This window comes from Aethina tumida, chromosome 4, assembly GCF_024364675.1.
Source record: "Aethina tumida isolate Nest 87 chromosome 4, icAetTumi1.1, whole genome shotgun sequence".
NCBI lineage: Eukaryota > Metazoa > Arthropoda > Insecta > Coleoptera > Nitidulidae > Aethina > Aethina tumida.
Window position 1 is genome coordinate 25,230,896 of NC_065438.1, and position 18,843 is coordinate 25,249,738.

The following is an 18,843-nucleotide window of genomic DNA, read 5'->3' on the forward strand; positions in this document are numbered from 1 at the left end:
TATGATATTAAGAAATAGCTTCAGATTGTATTTATAACAAGTATTGCAGATACCATCAAATTAATGTACACAAATTTTAAATATATATTTTTGATGATTTATTAATGTGTTAAGTTATTAACTCTAGGCGAATGTCAAGGAAGAGTAGGTGTTCCTATAAGAAAATATGCAGAATAATATCCTAGAAGAAATTTACCCAGTTACCTAACTTTTCCACTAAGCGACGTTTACATGAAGTTGTAATTACATATAGAAGAAGATCAAGAATTGTCAGAACAGTTGCAAGATAACAGAGGTCGACTTCACCAGTTCTTAGAAAATATCCTATTGGACAGAAGGTGAAATAACAAAATTTAAAATCATACATTTTGTAAGATATTTTATAAAAGAATTTTATTCAATTTTTTTCTAGTCAGTATAAAAAATATATTTCAATATTCTATACTTTTTTTATTTTTTTGTTGCACATCTGATAAACGCCAGAGATATTACTTTAAACGCATATATTAGTATGATTTGATTGGCCAAAGAAATAGCACATTTGTATTTACATTTTATGTATGTATTTACCAATACTCTTAATAGGGATAATTTATTCTTAGTAGGATATATATTATTTTATTAAATAAACTCACTTTCAATAAGAAGAAAAAACATTACTCTTCAGAGAAGAGGAAAGTAATAATTAACATTAAAGATCAAGGTCTAAATATTGCTGATATCGCTTCCGAAATATGGTTTACAATGCTTATTAACAACAACACACACAATTCAAAGTACAATAAGAAAATGTCTTAATAAAAACAAGTTTTTTTATAGACAAATAAATTGTAAAAATCAATAAACGATAACCTTTCTTAACATCTAGGCAAATAAATTAAATGAGTGTGACAACACTAAAAGATGGGACGAAAATGTTTTAATTATCCTCCAGAATTTTAAGGAATAGTACTTTGTGATGAACCCATGTTCAATAGAACAAAATGAGATGGTAAATAATACATTCATCGTCCTCCTAATAAAAGTATGGATCCCAGATACACTACGAAAACTTTGAAACACGGTGTATGGAAGAAATATTTTGATTTGGGGTTGTTTTGTTTGGTGTATTAGGACTATTACAAAAAATAATTAGTAAAATAAACCGTTTCATATATAAAGACATCATGGGAGATGTAATGGAACCATTTACTAACGATAATTTACCAATTACATGGATTTTTATGCTTGATAATGATACAAAACGTACATCTACGGTCAAAAGATACAAGAGTTGAGATTTTCGATTAGCCAGCGTAAAGTCCGGATTTAAATACAATTGAAACCTTGTGAATTTCATGTACTCGCGATTAAAACACCAAAAAGCAACAAATTTAGATAGGTTGTTATAACGAACAAAGGGTACCCAACAAAATATTAATTATAATTCAACAAACACATTTTTCAAAAGCGTGCTATTTCTTTAATTAGCTACAATTCGCATTTATTTAGTTTAAGATTTAATTTAAGTACAAATTAGGTACAAAATAAATAATAGAAGAAAGAATATAAAGTAATTATTTTAAATAAAATATAAAATATTTTGATTGCATTTAATTAGAGATAAGTTTTATAATTGACTTTAATATAGTAATGTGTACTCTGGCCATCATTGTATACAGTGACCCGTCTGAATCTAGAGAGGGACATCTTGCTCGACAGAGGCAACAAAAGTCAGCCTCAAGATTCAGATGGATCGAACTCTTTTGGTACTGTATGTGGTGCTAAATGAAAAAACGAAAAGAACAATTGCTTTAAAAAATTGAAAATGCAATAGTATTTTCATTTCATTTACTCATTAACACTAATGTAAGGCTTTTGAAATATTTATTAAATTAGTATGTATATTAGTAGTAATGTATATATTTTTTATTCTTTAACTATCAAAAATAATCAAAACTACATTGTCAATCATTTCTGTTTAAAAATATTAAAACTGAAATATATTAAAAACGGGTGTGATAATCAAAATTAATAATGAGTACCTTTTTTTCTAAATAGTGCAAAGATTGTGAAAAACTTAATAAAAATGTAAAAATATTCAGTGGCGTAGAAAGTTTGGTGAGAAAACGGGGAGAACCCCCAGAATCTTCATTAATGTATCATTATGAAAAAAGGCTATTACGTTGAATTTTAAGTATTACAAAAATATAAGAAAGATTTTGAAATTAAAATTTAAAGCAGCTGTATTTATTTCAGAAAAGACCTTTGGAAAAATCATTATTTATATTTTATTCATTATCGGACAAGTTCTAACTGTTTGCAACTTTTGATTACTTATTCTATATACACTCATCACAAAAAATATATTATAATTGATTTTTGACTAAAAATTAGAAATTGTTAATAAAGATTTATTACTTAAAAATTAAAGAAAAATTAGCAAAATAATAAAAATAACAGTAGATCACCAAAAATAAGAAAAAATCAGCATGACAAAACCAACACTTCTAACGCTAGTTGAATCATTTTGAAATCTGGCATAACCGCCTGTGGTTCTAATATCTTCCCTCATTCTATATGGGAGGCTTCTTATAAGATTTCTAACGTAGTACTTATCCCATTCTTCATTTAAAGCGTCTCCCACTCTAAAACTAAATTTCTAACAACATATACTTATAAGAACAACATTGTCGTCTATAAAAGGGACAAACACATTTTCATCAAAAACCTTTCTTATATCACGATCCACTGTTAACTCGGTATGTGCTTCAAAACATATACCACCCCATACCACAGAGTCACAATTTTGGATTTCTCTAATGTTTTCACCTTCGTGTCTATATATTGGAATGTCTCTATCAGATCCGAAAAGTGGAAATCTGGACACATCCGTGAAAAGCTAATTAGCCCAGTCCTGATTATTCCAATTAATGTATTCTCTAGCAAACCTTATTCGTGCCAAACGGTATTCCCTGGTTAACAACGATGCAGTAACTTATTCTTAACGATTTTAACGGATATTTGAACATTGCGGGCCCTGGACAAATCGTTTTACAATTGTTGAGCTACAACATACCGCAGATGTTTATATACACAAATAACGGCATAGTACCCCTTGGACGACCGGGAACTGGCTTTCTGGTGTACTCTCCTGTTTCTCTAAATCGTTTTACACCCCTTAAAATAGTGGATTGGTTGATTCCCAACAAATATGCCACATATTGTTGCGACTTGTCATCATCATCTTTCTCCAATTCTAAAGTAAAAATAAAATTTTTAACAGTATTTCTTTTTCGTTTTTATTTTTATAGACCAGAATTTAATATGGTGGTTTATATTCATCTAAAAAAATCATGTACAAATATAAAAAAGTTTTGATAAGTATTACGATTAAATTTTAATCTTTTTTTCTATTTAAAAATTATACGGTACTAAAAAATCTATATATTTAATTTTTATCATCTAGTTTAACTTAATGTATTTACTTCCTTGTATTTATCCATTATTGTATGAATGAATCTCCGGAGGAGACATTAATACCCTTCATTACTTTAAGTTGTCAATTGGAAAAATGCACAAGAATAAAATTAAATATCAGTCAAAACATAATTGTCAAAATCTTGTCAGAATTTACTATTTTCAAAAGTACAACAAATAATGAGGAATGCTGAATCGGTCCAACGTGATCGCCAAAAAAGTACCAGATACAATGCAAACTTCTTGTCCGTTATATTCTTTGGGTAAGCGACCAGTAACCGCCATTTGTAGTATTTTAAATAAAACTGAAAAATTTATTTTTCATCACTTGAAGTTAATTCGTGAATTTTTAAATTATATACAGATATGCAATACCAACTTACGCTAGGGGGATTAGAGGCACATTAGAGGAGAATGAAATACCCGAAACATTAGAGTATCATAAATCATCTGTGTTAGGAGATAGATTTGCCAGAATATGGTCTGAAGAATTATTCAATGCACGTTTAGACCACAGGCGACCCAGCATAAACAAATGTGTAACGAGATTATTAAAAGGTCAAATTATAAAGGCAGGATTTACCATATTCTTTATGGAAATTTTTATAAGGTAATATTTATCCGTTCCAAACACGATAAATTACGTATATTTCTAGATTACTCCAGCCTTTCTTCATTGGTTTGTACGTCAGATATTTTTTACAAACGGATGACACACCGTAAGCTCAATTAATTTTTAATGAATTAGTTAAAAGCACATATCATTTTAGAGACCCAAACTCACCCACATATTTGATGAGAATAGTTTACTACTGGGGTGAACAGGGTCCTATACAAAGAGACGAGGCCATACTATTTGCATTCGGACTATTTTTTTCAAATTTATGCTGTGTTGTCATCACGCACCCTTACTACATGTACACACTTGAAATGGGAATGAAGCTAAGAGTGGCAGCATGTTCTTTGATCTACAGAAAAGTATATTAACCAACTTTCCAAATCTCTTATAAATTTCATTTTTTAGGCTTTGCGATTGTCGTTAACAGCAATGGGAAAATCCGCAAATGCAATTAATCTCATGTCAAACGATGTTATGCGATTCGACATGTTCTTCATGTTCCTACATTATATATGGGTAGGACCTTTGCAGGTGTTCTTTATAGTAGTATTTGCATACATGGAAGTTGGTGTAGCTGCATTTGTTGGATTCTCCATGTTAGTTGTTATAGTGCCTCTACAAAGTAAGTAATCACACATTTTACAAGATTTTCGTTAATAACATATTTTTAGGTATATTTGGTAGATTACTGGCGCTTTTAAGATTCAAAATAGCAGCTAAAACTGATGCCAGGGTTAAACAGATGAATGAAATTATACAATCAATAAGCGTGATCAAAATGTATGCTTGGGAATTCGCCTTTGCAGATCTTATACATAAACTGAGGAAGTAAGTTTATTAAGAATTAATTTTATATATTTGTGATGACACTGAAATCCGTAATTTTAGACGAGAAATACGATCCCTTTGCAAAACATCAGTTATCAGGGGTTTGTTAATGTCGTTTATCATGTTTACTGCCAGAACTGCTACATTTTTAACTGCACTTGGCTACGTTCTAATGGGCAACAAAATCCGAGCTGATCAAGTGTTCATAATTACAACCTATTATCAACTGCTACGTCAAACTATTACAGTGAACTTTCCCAATGGATTAAGTGCGGTAATTATATTTTTAACACATCAATCTTTAAAGGTTTTTACCACCAAACCCACCACCACCAATTATTATTTATTCAAGACAGAGTTTATTTTTGATATATGCCATATACTCAACTCTAAAACATATTTGTATTAGCTAGCAGAGGCATTGGTTTCACTTGAACGTATCAGAGTTTACATCCTCTCCGAAGAATCTCAAATGGGAGATCCAAGCGTTTTAGATCCAGAAATGGTAAACTATCCAAGGATTAGAAAACCGTTTCATGCTATAGTCCATCCTGAGGTCGTTATCGATAGTGGTTACGCCAAATATGGAGATCTTATATGTCTGGAGGACATCAATGTCGTAATGAAGCCTGGAATAACGGCTATTGTGGGCCCTGTTGGGTCTGGAAAAACTTGCATATTAAACCTGATATTAGGCGAATTGTTATTATACGCAGGAACTCTTAAAATAAAGGGAAAAGTGTCTTATGCATCACAAGAGCCTTGGCTATTTGCCGGTTAGTCTATTTAGCCTATAAATTTATTGAAGGGTAATAATTTTATGTTATTCTAGGCACAGTAAGACAGAATATAGTGTTCGGCAGAAAATTCGACAAAATTAAGTACTACCAAGTAGTAAAGGCTTGCTCCTTACTTAGAGATTTTCAGTTGTTTCCGTTTGGTGACCAGACCATTATAGGTGAAAGAGGAGTATCTTTAAGTGGTGGTCAAAGGGCCAGGGTCAACTTAGCAAGATCAATTTACACTGATGCTGATATTTATTTACTGGATGATCCACTTTCAGCAGTTGACACCCAGGTGGGAAAAGCCTTAGTAGAAGACTGCTTTCTTGGTAACTAACTAATAAATTGCCAAAATTTGGAACACAATTAATATAATTACATATAAATAGGGTACCTGTATGGTAAAGTGGTCGTTTTGGTCACCCATCAATTACAATACCTCGAATATGCCCAAAACATTATAATTATGAATGAAGGAGAAATGGAGGGACAAGGCACCATAGAGATGCTGAAATATAGTGGTATAGAATACACAGAGTTAATGGATCAACCAGTGGACCAAACAGGGGAGGATGACAACGAAATACCAGAACTGACGTTAAAAGTCAATAATGAATCGTCTTTGAAACTTAGAAATGTTAGTACCAAATCAGTAGATCAACTGCAGGGACTATTACAGAAAAGTTTGCACACAATGGAATCAGGATACGGCATCTCAGGAAAGGAAAGGGGCTTTAAGGTAAATAATAATTATCGTGATTTAAAAATCTAATACTGTATTACGTAAATAGGCTTTTAACAATTATATAGTATTTTGCAGGAAAGTCGAGCAGAGCAAGAAGTAGCAGAAATGAGATCTAAAGGAAAGATATCATGTGGAATGTACATGAAATATTTTACGGCGGGGGCCAATGTACCTGCCGTTTTACTAATGTTTTTTATGTTTCTACTTGCTCAAGCTTTTGGAAGCGGTGGAGATTGGTTCCTGTCACAATGGTGGGTGTCTATAATTAAATTAAATAACCTTCTAAGTCATATCAGCAAGTATAAATGACATGTTTTATTTAGGATTTTGGTCGAAGAATATATACATCAAGTAACAAATGACCCGAAACCTTTATTAGGAGATTACTCATCAAGCGAAGTTATAAACATGTACTCAGTAATTATAGGCCTCACATTTGTGGTAGTAATTTTCAGAGCCATGTGGTTTGTTGGTATATGTATGAGAGCATCTATAAGGTTTGTTAAACAAACAAATCGGTTGCTATAATAGTTTTTATTATTTTTAGACTTCATGATCTAATGTTCAAGAGTATAGTTCATAGTAACATGCAGTTCTTCTATACAAATACATCTGGAAGAATATTGAATAGGTTTTCCAAAGATATGGGATGTGTTGATGAGTTTCTTCCTACAGCCCTTATTGATACATTTCAAGTAAAGTAATTAGTCCGAAATATAAAACATATTATCTATATTTATTATTATAGATTAATTTAAATTTGGTGGGCGCAGTTATTGTACTCTTCTTTATTGATTGGACAACGATTTTTCCCACAATAGTCTTGTGTTGCATTTTTGGAAGTATTCGTTGGGCTTACCTAAAGACTAGTACAGATATAAAAAGATTGGAAGGAACATGTAATAATTTTTTATTAATAATATGCATTACTACTTTTTTCAATATAAACATCTAATTATTATTACATAGTAGGTATTTAGATAAATGATTTCAGCTAGAAGTCCAGTCTTTGGTCACCTTAATGCGTCTCTTCAAGGATTAGCCACAATCAGATCTACAAATAGTGAGAAATTGTTGGTAGAGGAATTCGATGCGTTGCAAGATACTCATTCAAGCGTCTGGTTTATGTTTCTGTACACATCTAGATCATTTGGAATGTGGTTGGACGTCATATGTACATTCTATATAGGATTTATTACGTTCTCTTTCGTTGGATGGTCAAGAGGTGAGAAAAGTTTTATATTTGAACAAAGTAAACCAATAGTTTTTTATAGCTGAAGGAAGTATCGTTGGTTTGGCCTTAACGCAGTGCATAGGTTTAAGTGGTTTGATTCAGTGGGGAATGAGACAATCCGCTGAATTGGAGAATCAGATGACTTCAGTTGAAAGAGTTTTTGAGTACATAGATATAGAAACTGAACCTAGTCTTACATCTGTAAGTTTTTCATAGACTAACAATCTATTTGTATGTTCATATTGGTATATTTTCAGACTCCAAGTGCTAGACCTGATCCAAAATGGCCACAGCAAGGTGAAATTGTCTATGATAATGTCTCAATGTCATATAAAGTAGGGGGACATAATGTATTATCCAATTTAACGCTAATGGTCAAACCCCGACAAAAGGTACGAAGTGAAATCATTTGTAAGAGCAAAATTTATCGATTTATAATATTTTTTCAGATTGGTATTGTGGGTAGAACCGGAGCAGGCAAATCTTCGCTTATCTCAACATTATTTAGAACAGTAGTATATGAAGGAACTCTTTTAATAGATAATGTAGATATAAAAAGAATTGGGTTGCATGATCTCAGAAAAAAAATATCAATAATTCCTCAGGTTTTACTTGAAATAACAAATACAATTCATTATATTATATGTTTGTCATATATAGGAGCCAGTGATATTTTCTGGTACACTGCGATATAATCTGGATCCATTTAAAGAATACAATGATGAATCGATTTACAACGCCCTTGTTACAGTGGAAAATAAAGCAGCCTTAATTAAAGGAATAGGTACAAATTTAATGTGGACATTTTCTTTCACTCATTTTGAATTTTGTAGATTGTCTCAAGGATATAATGAGTGAAGGTGGCACCAACTTAAGCGTTGGTCAACGACAACTCGTTTGTCTTGCAAGAGCTATATTGAGAAAAAATAAAATACTCATAATGGATGAAGTCACAGCGAATGTAGATCCACAAACTGATAAATTTATACAACAGACGATAAGAACAAAATTCCATTATTGTACAGTTTTAACTATAGCTCATAGACTTCATACAATAATTGATTATGATAGAGTATGAAAATCTACAAATTTATTTTCATAATTAAACATTTTTTTAATATTTCTAGGTGTTGGTCTTAGATGCTGGTCACCTAATAGAGTATGATCATCCTTATATATTATTACAACGGGATGGATTATTTGCTACCATGGTGAAGAAAACTGGACCCATAATGACCGACAATTTAAAAAAATTAGCTGAACAAGTATTAAACTTAAGTTTTTTAAAATTTTTATATAAATATATTTTTTTAGAACTACAAATTAAAACAATTAAAACATAGTGCCGCAGACGATGATGAGACAGTAGAAAAAATTAAAGAACTGAAATTTCAAGATGACAGATCAGAATACAGTGATGATGAACCAGAATGAGAATATAGGAGAAATTCAATATTTAAGAATAAATTGCTTATTGCACTATTTATTAGCATAAAAAAAAAAATATTATATACATATACTTATTAAATTATTATCTAGAAGTAAATTGTAGTTTGTTTTCAAAAAAACCAGTGACCTTAATTATATCTTTTTATTGAAAATTTCCTACATTAAACTTACCATTACCTCTTTTGTACAAAAGTAAATATGTCAGTTTTTAATGGCTGTTATATTAATAAACTTCACACAATACATCTAATTATATTTTAAGTCATTTTGTTAAAAAATTGATTAAAATAAATTTCCTGAGTCTCTAATTTACATTCAACATATAAGAATTAAATTCAACTCAGACTGTGTTTCTCCATAAAAATTGCAAAAATAATACACAACATGTTTAAAATTAAACTAACCCTGACCCACTCATATAAGGTCTGAATCAGGTTGATTAAACTGTGCAAATATGTTCCATTAATGGCAGCATAGTAAATCAAAAAATTTAAACAAATCTTTATCACAGCTAAATCCTAATCTCGTCTTTCTATACTGGATCAAATTTGCACAATTCCATACATACGTAACTTAAAGAAATAAAACAATTGTTTACTTAAAATTAATTTAAGAATCTTCCTTGATTTTTGATAGAAGCGCATCACAAGTTTTCTTAGCATCACCCAACAACATTGAAGTGTTAGCTTTGTAGAAGACTGGATTGTCAACTGCTGCGTACCCAACACCCAAAGATCTTTTCATAACTATAACATGTTCTGATTTCCAAACATTTAATACTGGCATACCGGCAATTGGCGAATTCGGATCGTCAACAGCTGCTGAATTCACAGTATCATTCGCACCAATAACCAGTACTAAATCAGTCTCCGGAAAGTCGTCATTAATTTCCTCCATTTCTAGTACATCGTCATATGGAACGCCAGCTTCCGCCAACAATACATTCAACTGACCAGGCATTCTTCCCGCTACTGGATGTATCGCGAATCTAACGTGTTTTCCTTTACTTTTAAGATAGTTGACCATTTCAGCTATGGGGTACTGAGCCTTGGCCACACAGAGTCCATATCCTGGCACGATTATAATGTTCCTGGCGTTTTTAATTGATTCCACGGCTCCATCCAGGTTGATTTCAGTATGTGTACCAGTGATTTCCATTGGTTTTCCTGATCCGGTACTACTTGTTCCGTATCCTCCGAGAATCACATTTGGTAAAGAACGGTTCATTGCCTAAACACAATAACAATAACATGATCAACATTTCAAATTTTACAATTTGTTTTAACACCGTTACCTTGCACATAATGTAGGACAGAATGGCACCAGATGATCCAATGAGGGCTCCAACAATTGTCATAAGATTGTTATTCAACATAAATCCCTCTGCACATAACGCCCAACCGGAGTAACTATTTAAAACGGTTATAACCACGGGCATGTCAGCACCTAAATTAGATAATCATATAAACTACAAATAAGTTTTAGAAAATTAATGTTTACCTCCAATAGCTGACGTCAGTGTAACACCCATAGTTGTAGACAAAGCCGCTGTAGCACCTAAGGCGCCCAATCCGCCAGTTAAGCTTGGATCGAAGAATAAGTATCCACCTGCTCCTATATTTCCAAGTAACAACCCCATATTCAATGCGTGTCTTCCAGGTAAAAGCAATGGATTTGATTTTAATAAGCCTTGTAGTTTGCCATAGGCAATTAATGACCCACTGTAAATAAAATGTTATCAATAATTAGTATTTTTTTTATATATTTATCTTACCTGAAGGTAACTCCTCCAATATAAGTACCCAAAAACAAAGCAGTTTTAATAATATTTGCGGCTGGATCCGTGGCAAATGTTGGAAAGTCGTGAATGTAGGTGCCGAAGCACGTTAGTACCGCAGCTAACCCCACCAAACTGTAAAATACATTTTATTATATGTATAAGTTAGTATCCATCATTTACAAACCTGTGGAAAGCAGCGACTAGTTGTGGTAAGTCGGTAATTTGAATACGTTTTGCTATCAAAGTGCCCAATGCACCACCTCCAATAAGACATGCTGCCATTTGAGCTAATACTTCTTGAGAAGGAGACAAGTATCCTAATGTTGCTGCAATGCCACCCGTCACACCAATCTAAAAGAAATATTGTGATGAGGAGTACATAAAAATGTGGAATCATTTACCATTCCTAAGTTATTTCCTAATCTTGAGGTTGCTTGAGAACTTAATCCACCCAATGCACCAACACAACATAGTGATGACGCCAGATATGCTGCCTGATGGATTTCTGGCAGACCTTGGGTGGCGGCCCATCCGTAAGCCCCCAAAAATCCAGCGGCTGGTATTGCGAAAAGTGAATTATACTCTGGGGGATCACCCGGTCTGAAATGAATAAAAAAATGACATTTGAACCTATAACATGTACAAAATATGCAATTTACCTTTTGAACATGTCTAACATTCTTTTTGTAACCACAAAACCTCCAAAAACGTTGATGAATGAGACAAAAGCGGCAGCAGCAGCTAAAGACTAAATAAACATATTAATACAAAAAAAGTACATTAAATACACAACTTACTTCAACTGAATTTGTAGGATAGTAACCACCATTCATGAGAAGGAGGCCACCAACAGCGGTGATACCTGAAATAGCATTGGTTACGGACATAAGGGGTGAATGTAATGCTGGTGTTACGCCCCATACAGTATGATATCCCACGATTCCGGACAATCCCAATATCGACATCATAGAAGTAAATTCTGGATTAGGAGAGACCATACCCAAACCCAAAATTGTTCCAATTCCTTAAAAAGTAATGTGTGAACAAATCTATTTAAAAAAGTGTTATGATTATTTACCAGCAGTTGTGGCTAAAGAATTATTTAGTGTTGCATTAAATGGTGATACTGCTTTTTGTTCTTCTTTTACAACTGCAACTTTTTTAGGAGGTGGAGGTGGTGGTCCTGTTGGAGCTGGTGGTGGCCACAGCCACTTTCCATTATCTAAAATAATACTTCCTCTTACGACTTCGTCGTTCAAATTAATGTGGAAATGATTCTTCTCCCCTAAAAATGAATAGATCATTAATAAGTTGGATTTATTATGTTAATATAAAACTTACCCATAGACAACAGAAATTTTGATATGTTATTAGCATAAAGGGTTGAACTTTGTGTTGGTAACCGACTTGAAAGATCAGTTAATCCAATGTGTGTGACATCGTTTAGAGAATACACTTCACCGGGTTTCGTTGTTTCAATATTTCCGCCAGCTTCAGCTGCTAAATCTACAACCACACTTCCCGGCTTCATACCTAGCACATGTTCCTAAAATAATTGAAACTCAGTTTAATTCCCACTACTTGACGTATTAATTACCTTAAGTATTAGAAGAGGGGCCTTTTTTCCAGGAATCAAAGCAGTAGTAATAACCACATCTACTTCCTTTAACTGCTTAGCAAAAAGAGCATGTTCTGCTTCTATAAATTCTTTCGACATTTCCTTGCTGTAACCTCCAGCAGTACCACCTTCTTCCTGCAACATCACATATTAAAAAAATGCTACTAAATTAGCTTTATCAGTTAAATACTTCTATATCGATTGTCAGAAATTCCGCTCCCATTGATTCTACTTGTTCTTTTACTGCTGCTCTCGTATCAAAAGCTCTTACTATAGCACCCATACTCTTAGCTTGTCCAATGGCAGCTAATCCAGCCACACCTCCACCTACGACAAGAATTTTAGCCGGAGGTACTTTACCAGCCGCGGTAATTTGTCCGGAAAAAAACCTAGGAAAATGATTGGCAGCTTCCACCACAGCTCGATACCCGGAAATGTTTGCCATTGAACTTAGAGCATCAAATACTTGAGCTCTTGTAATACGAGGAATGCAATCCATGGCTACAATTAATTTTATTAATATTAATATGACAACTTATTTTACCTTGAGTACATACCAAAAGCATTTATATTTCTTTCAGCTAATTTATCTATAAGGGTTTTGTTTTGAGCTGGGTAGAGGAATGATATAAGTGTGGATCCTTCTCTAAATTTTTGAACCTCCGATTCTATAGGTTGTCTTACTTTTAATACAATGTCTAGAACAAATACGTTTAGTTTGTTGAACAAATTAAATTGTGTTAATTTTACCTGAACTGAAGACATTCTGGTTATTTGTTATTTTTCCACCGGCAGCTTCATAATCGTCGTTTCTAAATTTAGCTTCAGCACCTGCGTTTTCTTCTATGAATACTGTAAATCCTTTTTTCGACAATGTTTGAACCACCGCAGGAGTGATAGCCACTCTAAAAAATAATAAATATAAGTTTGTGTAAACTAATTTGTATAATTTAATTTACCTTCTCTCGTTCTTCCATACTTCCTTAGGTACACCTATCTTTAGATTGGAGTAAGGCACTCCTTGGACCTCTTCAGCAACTTTATTCTGAGCCTGGCTAGAAAACAGCCTGCGGCTCGAATTTTTTAAAACTGCATGATAGGTTTTGGCGCTTATACTGTGTGAATTACATCTATACAAATACTTAATATCACAGGTTTCGAGACGGTTTAAGTGCAATCTTAAAATTCCTCTAGTCATCGTGGTGTTATGTCATTCACATTTCACTGCAAAGGAAACATCTATTTTAAATTCACATTTTTGGAAAACATTTTAAACCCTACTAAAAATCAAATATTTATTTTTTGATACAAACAAAATAGAAAAAGTGAAGTTGAATCAACATCACCAATTTATTTTTAAATCTCAAGGCTAAATCATTACAAACATATGTTTTTAGGTGCAATGTTCCTAATATGCAAAATTTTTATGAATTGATAAATTTAGAACGCCATACATGTTTATTTTTACTCACTACTTGTAGTAAAATGTTTTGGTGAATTAAAAAAAAATCAATATCTTTATTGCATTTTTTAGGGTTTCATCAAATTAAAATAAACCCACGGATTTTGTCCTATTTCTAGCTAATAAAAGTTATTATTAAAAAAAAACTGTTAACTAACAAGTGACATTTAAGATAATCCATTCTAATTTCCTTATAGTAATCATTTAAAAATATATTTTAATTGATGACATTCATTTTTATATCTTATCAATATCTACATAAATAAGTTGGACATAATTTTATAAAATTGTTTATGATTATCTGAAAACAAATATGTACGTACTTTTTTATTGACGTGATAATTATCGAAGAAGGAGAAAATTTACACAATTCAAAACGGTTTTATATTAAAATAGTATGATTCTCAATAAAAGTTTGGTATGTTATAGTCACATAAAATTGTTTAAATTTACAATTATTTGGTTTTCCCTCAAATTTGCTTGGAAATAATATTTTATTTATATTTATACGTGTAATATTTATTAGAGAATAATAAAATTTGTACAATTGAAAAAGTTTTTTTTATTATAGTGGTCTGACAATTGAAATATATTTAAAAATATATTCAATATTCTTTTTATATTTGAATTTACCTCAAATATAGTTGGAAATAATATTTTTATTATAACTAGTCTCAATAGAAGTTGGATATGTTACTTAAAATTGTTTATATTTACAGTTATCTATAAACAAACTACATACTATTTTTAATGATGTGATATTTATTAGAGAATGATAAAATTTGCACAGTTCAATTGAATTTTATATTATATATTATTTTTGTTTTGGTTTGGTTGTAAAGTAAAAAATACCTAAAAATAATATTTTTATTGTAATAATTTTCAATGAAAGTTGGATATAATACAATAATTAAGTGCGTACTATTTTTATTGACGAGATATTTATTAGAGAACGATTAAATTTCTACAGTTCAAAAGAATTTTATTTTGTAATGTAATGTGATAATTAAAATATATTTAAAAGTATGGTACATTAAATTGATAAAATTTGTAAATTTTAGATTCCGTTTTACGTCAATAAAAGTTGGGTACAATTACTTCAAATTGTATATATGTTTAGATATGTGATAATTATTGATATTCATGATACAATTTGTAAAATTAATTTTAATTAAAGTAGTTTTATAATAAAAAATATATTTAATAATATTATTAAATATTCTTTTTAAATTTGGACTAATTGTCTGAAAATAATATTTTTTATTATAACTATTTTCAATAAAAGTTGGGCATACGTTCATAAAATAGTTTATATTTATATTTACAGATGTGATATTTATTAAAAAATCATAAAATTTGTACAATTCAAAAGATTTTATATTGTAATAGTGTGAAATTAAAATATATTTTAATTATATTATTTTTAAATTAAGTATAATTTTATAAAATTATTTATATTCACAGTCATCTAGAAACAAATATGTGCGTACTATTTTTATTGACGTATATTAATTTATTTATTAGAAATTGATAAAATTTGCACAACTATTCTTACAACAATTGTCAATAAATATTTACGTATGTATTATGTGCTAATTTAAGTAGTTTATTAATTAGCTGATGAATTTTTAAGCTAATCAAACTGTTTTTTATAGAAAACGTAATTTCATCCAAATTAGTCGCGGTCAAAGACCTCAGTCAATACAGTTGAAATAAATAAGAAATTTGTAATACAAATAAAAAAAATAAAACCACATTCAAAAATTGTAATTATATAGATATTACAATATTTAATTTATTGTTTGTGGAAAAATTTATTTCCACTTTAACTCATTTACATAGTTATTAAGACATTTGTTATTCAGAGTCAATAATAACTGTCATAAATACACAAATAAATGTTAATAAATAATTTAAATATTTTTGCAATGAATAAAAAATACGCACTTACCAAAAAATATTTACAAATTTATACGATTTGACTACCTTGTCTACTTGACAGATGCGCTTCTTGAACTAAGGAAAAAATAAAACAACCTCATTCAAGAAGATATCAAGATTTAAGTTAATGTACCAGAGGTTAAAAAAAGGTTAATAAACATTGATAACATTTATAACTTTTTCTAAACCAAACAAATGACAATTTTAAGCCATCAAATCTTATTTGATTTCAGATTAAGTGCATATCTCGTGTGAAATGTATGTGTTTTTAAGTTTTATGATGATGTTTTCAAAATATTCGCTTTGTTAGTAAACGTTCAACCGTTTAATTTGTTATAGTAAATCACAAAGTGGCTTCATTGATTAATGAGGTAAATGATTTATGGTGTTATTAGTCGAGTAATCAAAAAATACTTTGTAAAAATAGCATTGGTTTTGTTGTAGATAATGCAAATTAGTCTGTGTGTACACATCATTTATCAAATATGTTTTTAATGAAAGTAATCAGGTAATTAATGCACCATAATATTAAATTTTGTTTTTATAAACATAGAATTTATTAATTGCTCGTGTAATTAATCGATAATTAGTTTTTGAAATTAAAAAAGTATATACAGAAAGTTTTGTATAATTGCTGGTAATATAAAATTAAACTTTGTTTAAATTTTTAAAAACTGTTATAAAAAAATACTAAATTATGTGCATGTGCATTAGGGTGGTCTTTAGCAGGGTGTGAATTTCTTTGCTCCCAATGGTACAAATGGTTCCAAATTGTTAAAAAAAACTCTGAAAATATTAAGTTAAGATCTGCATTCCAACCAGTTTTTTTATGAAAATAACATGGGAAAAATTTCTTTCATTCTTTAGAATTTTGTTACTTGGGGACAAACAAATTTAAAATAATGAGATATACATCTTTTTATAAAGAATTTAATACTCTACAAAAAAAGTCTCTTATAATTTTTCGCTAAGTTGATTGATTCAAAAGTTATTCGAGTTCAAAGTTTATATTATGTTTCAATATTTTATACTTTACTCATCTTATAAACGTTGGGGATATTATTTTAAACCTTTTGTGTTTGAATTTAACAATACTATTAATAGTTAGAGAGAATTTATTTTAGTAGGATTTATATTACTTTATTAGATAAATTCAGTTTCAGTGAGAAGAAAGAAATTCACTTTCAGTGAGAAGAGGAAAATAATAATTAACATGAAATATCAAGGTCAAAACATTGCTAATATGAATATATGATTCTTCCGAAAAATGGTTTAAAATGCTTCCTAACCAACACACTCAGTTAAAAATACAATAAGAAAAAAAAACACCTAGACGTTGACTGAGTGAACAAAACTTGGAAAGATATATTTCAGTAAATAATATTCAAACAAAACTAAAAGCACAAAAATGTAGTAATTATCCAGAATTTTGGCGAAGGGTACTACGTACCCTGGTATCCACTTGCCTAAGATAATTTAACAATAACATGGATTTTGAAGCATGATAATGATTCGAAGTATACATCGAAAGTTGTTCAAGTTGATTAAAAGAAATATGTTGGGATTCTCGATTGGCCAGTGTAAAGTCCGGATCTAAATACAATTGAAAACACCAGAAAGCATCAAATTATTAATTCAAGAGTCGTGAAATTTAATTTCAAACCACCATTGCCGATATTTCATTGAATCTTTACTGCACCGTTTACAGGTGGTTATAATGAACAAAGAATACACAACAAAATATTAACAATTTTGTTTATTATATATAAAAATTATTTAACAAATATATATTTTTCAAAACTGTGCTATTTTTGTGACCAGTCACATTTCGCATTTTTTTTGTTTAAGATTTAATTTAATAATTTTGATATAGATACAAAATTAATAAAAGGAAAAAGAATATAATGAATTATTTTAAATAAAATATAAAATATTGCATTTAATTAAAGGTGTGTTAAGATAGTAATGTGTTATATTCTCAGGCCACCACAGTAATCTGACAAAAATAAATTTAATAAATATTATTTTAAATTAAAAAAAATAAAGAATGCAATTTTTGGTAGATATCTAGTGACGCAACTAAAACAGAAGATCGTGCATTATAAATAAATTAAAACTATTCGCAAATTGCAAGGATCAAAAACCACTTGCTGCTCGATCTAATATTAAACCCGAAGAAAACAACAAAAAAATATATTAACCTGAATACTTGTTATACAGTGTTACAAATAATAATAGCACAACCACCAAACAAGCGTCTGCTCTAAATTTATCCGATGCACGTATCGAAACTGATTGTGAGCAAAACTCACGCCAGACAGCAAGAAAAAAATAACAAACCGGAAAAAATGCAACAACGAACCTTCTAAAGTGCACTTTCACGGCGATTTTTCAACCGGTGTCTGAACGCTCCCACTTCAGTCGGTACTACGGTTGCACCTTCGCACGTACGCCGTATTCGAATACCCTGGTCCCGTGGTACACCCACCGAACGCATACACCACAAATGCACTGAAAGGACCGGCTTCAGACGGCGAGTGAAACGACCGACGTTTTCAGAGCCGCACGGTGTTTACGTGTGACGTAGCTGGATGACGAGGATTTATCGCTTGGTGCCGGTTTGGGCATGTGTTGACGATTTATCGGGAACGTGGGGGGCGGTTATCTAGAAGGGAAATGTGTTTGGATAGGCGATGGAAACGGATTCTTGGGGATCGGTTTTCTGACCTGCTCATTCGAAATGTGTGGGTCAGGGTTTAGGTAGATGAGGATGTGTCTCCAGAAATGCAAAAAAGATTTGGGGAAAATACTCTAGAGTGGAATTTCTGATTTATTTCTATTGTTAGGTAGAATCTACCTTCTCTATAATCTTTATTATCTGTGTAATATCAGATACTACAATTTTAGTTTTTCAAATTTTAAAGAA

The 18,843-nt window shown here is 30.9% G+C and overlaps 2 protein-coding genes across 3 annotated transcripts; one reads left to right on the forward strand and one right to left on the reverse strand.

The window, feature by feature from the left end:
* The first annotated feature begins 3,613 nt into the window (after positions 1 to 3,613).
* LOC109601149 (ATP-binding cassette sub-family C member 4-like) lies at positions 3,614 to 9,213 on the forward strand. 2 transcript variants are annotated; one of them, XM_020017374.2, is made up of 22 exons: positions 3,614 to 3,722; positions 3,824 to 4,069; positions 4,116 to 4,178; positions 4,230 to 4,437; positions 4,484 to 4,700; positions 4,750 to 4,906; positions 4,967 to 5,180; positions 5,316 to 5,682; positions 5,739 to 6,017; positions 6,078 to 6,427; positions 6,509 to 6,684; positions 6,757 to 6,930; positions 6,981 to 7,128; positions 7,182 to 7,332; positions 7,428 to 7,658; positions 7,708 to 7,868; positions 7,925 to 8,059; positions 8,117 to 8,272; positions 8,328 to 8,451; positions 8,501 to 8,739; positions 8,795 to 8,932; positions 8,982 to 9,213. In XM_020017374.2, exons 1-22 carry the CDS (start codon positions 3,640 to 3,642, stop codon positions 9,099 to 9,101), a joined length of 4,137 nt encoding a protein of 1,378 aa, XP_019872933.2. In that variant the 5' UTR covers positions 3,614 to 3,639; the 3' UTR covers positions 9,102 to 9,213. The 2 variants fall into 2 exon arrangements, with proteins under 2 accessions (XP_019872933.2, XP_049822913.1); XM_049966956.1 differs by lacking the exon at positions 3,614 to 3,722 and having other exon boundaries at positions 3,920 to 4,069; positions 4,126 to 4,178.
* A 31-nt stretch (positions 9,214 to 9,244) lies between these two features.
* Positions 9,245 to 18,472, reverse strand: LOC109601150 (NAD(P) transhydrogenase, mitochondrial-like). Its single transcript, XM_049966958.1, has 16 exons — positions 18,280 to 18,472; positions 13,474 to 13,738; positions 13,265 to 13,419; positions 13,072 to 13,212; positions 12,705 to 13,015; positions 12,494 to 12,649; positions 12,238 to 12,442; positions 11,975 to 12,181; positions 11,694 to 11,920; positions 11,556 to 11,644; positions 11,298 to 11,496; positions 11,081 to 11,247; positions 10,891 to 11,028; positions 10,617 to 10,837; positions 10,411 to 10,562; positions 9,245 to 10,346 (listed from the first exon to the last, which is right to left on the reverse strand). Exons 2-16 carry the CDS (start codon positions 13,710 to 13,712, stop codon positions 9,726 to 9,728), a joined length of 3,228 nt encoding a protein of 1,075 aa, XP_049822915.1. The 5' UTR covers positions 13,713 to 13,738; positions 18,280 to 18,472; the 3' UTR covers positions 9,245 to 9,725.
* Positions 18,473 to 18,843: the final 371 nt, after the last annotated feature.

Bases quoted from the DNA above. Each gene is read 5' to 3' on its own strand.
- LOC109601149 (XM_020017374.2), top strand. From the start codon at position 3,640: ATGAGGAATGCTGAATCGGTCCAACGTGATCGCCAAAAAAGTACCAGA. The intron at 4,179-4,229 runs GTAAGCTCAATT...ATATCATTTTAG, and splicing joins TTACAAACGGATGACACACC to AGACCCAAACTCACCCACAT. The intron at 4,907-4,966 runs GTAAGTTTATTA...CCGTAATTTTAG, and splicing joins CTTATACATAAACTGAGGAA to ACGAGAAATACGATCCCTTT.
- LOC109601150 (XM_049966958.1), bottom strand. From the start codon at position 13,712: ATGACTAGAGGAATTTTAAGATTGCACTTAAACCGTCTCGAAACCTGT. The intron at 13,213-13,264 runs GTAAAATTAACA...TATTTGTTCTAG, and splicing joins CCAGAATGTCTTCAGTTCAG to ACATTGTATTAAAAGTAAGA. The intron at 10,838-10,890 runs GTAAGATAAATA...TTTTATTTACAG, and splicing joins ATTGGAGGAGTTACCTTCAG to TGGGTCATTAATTGCCTATG.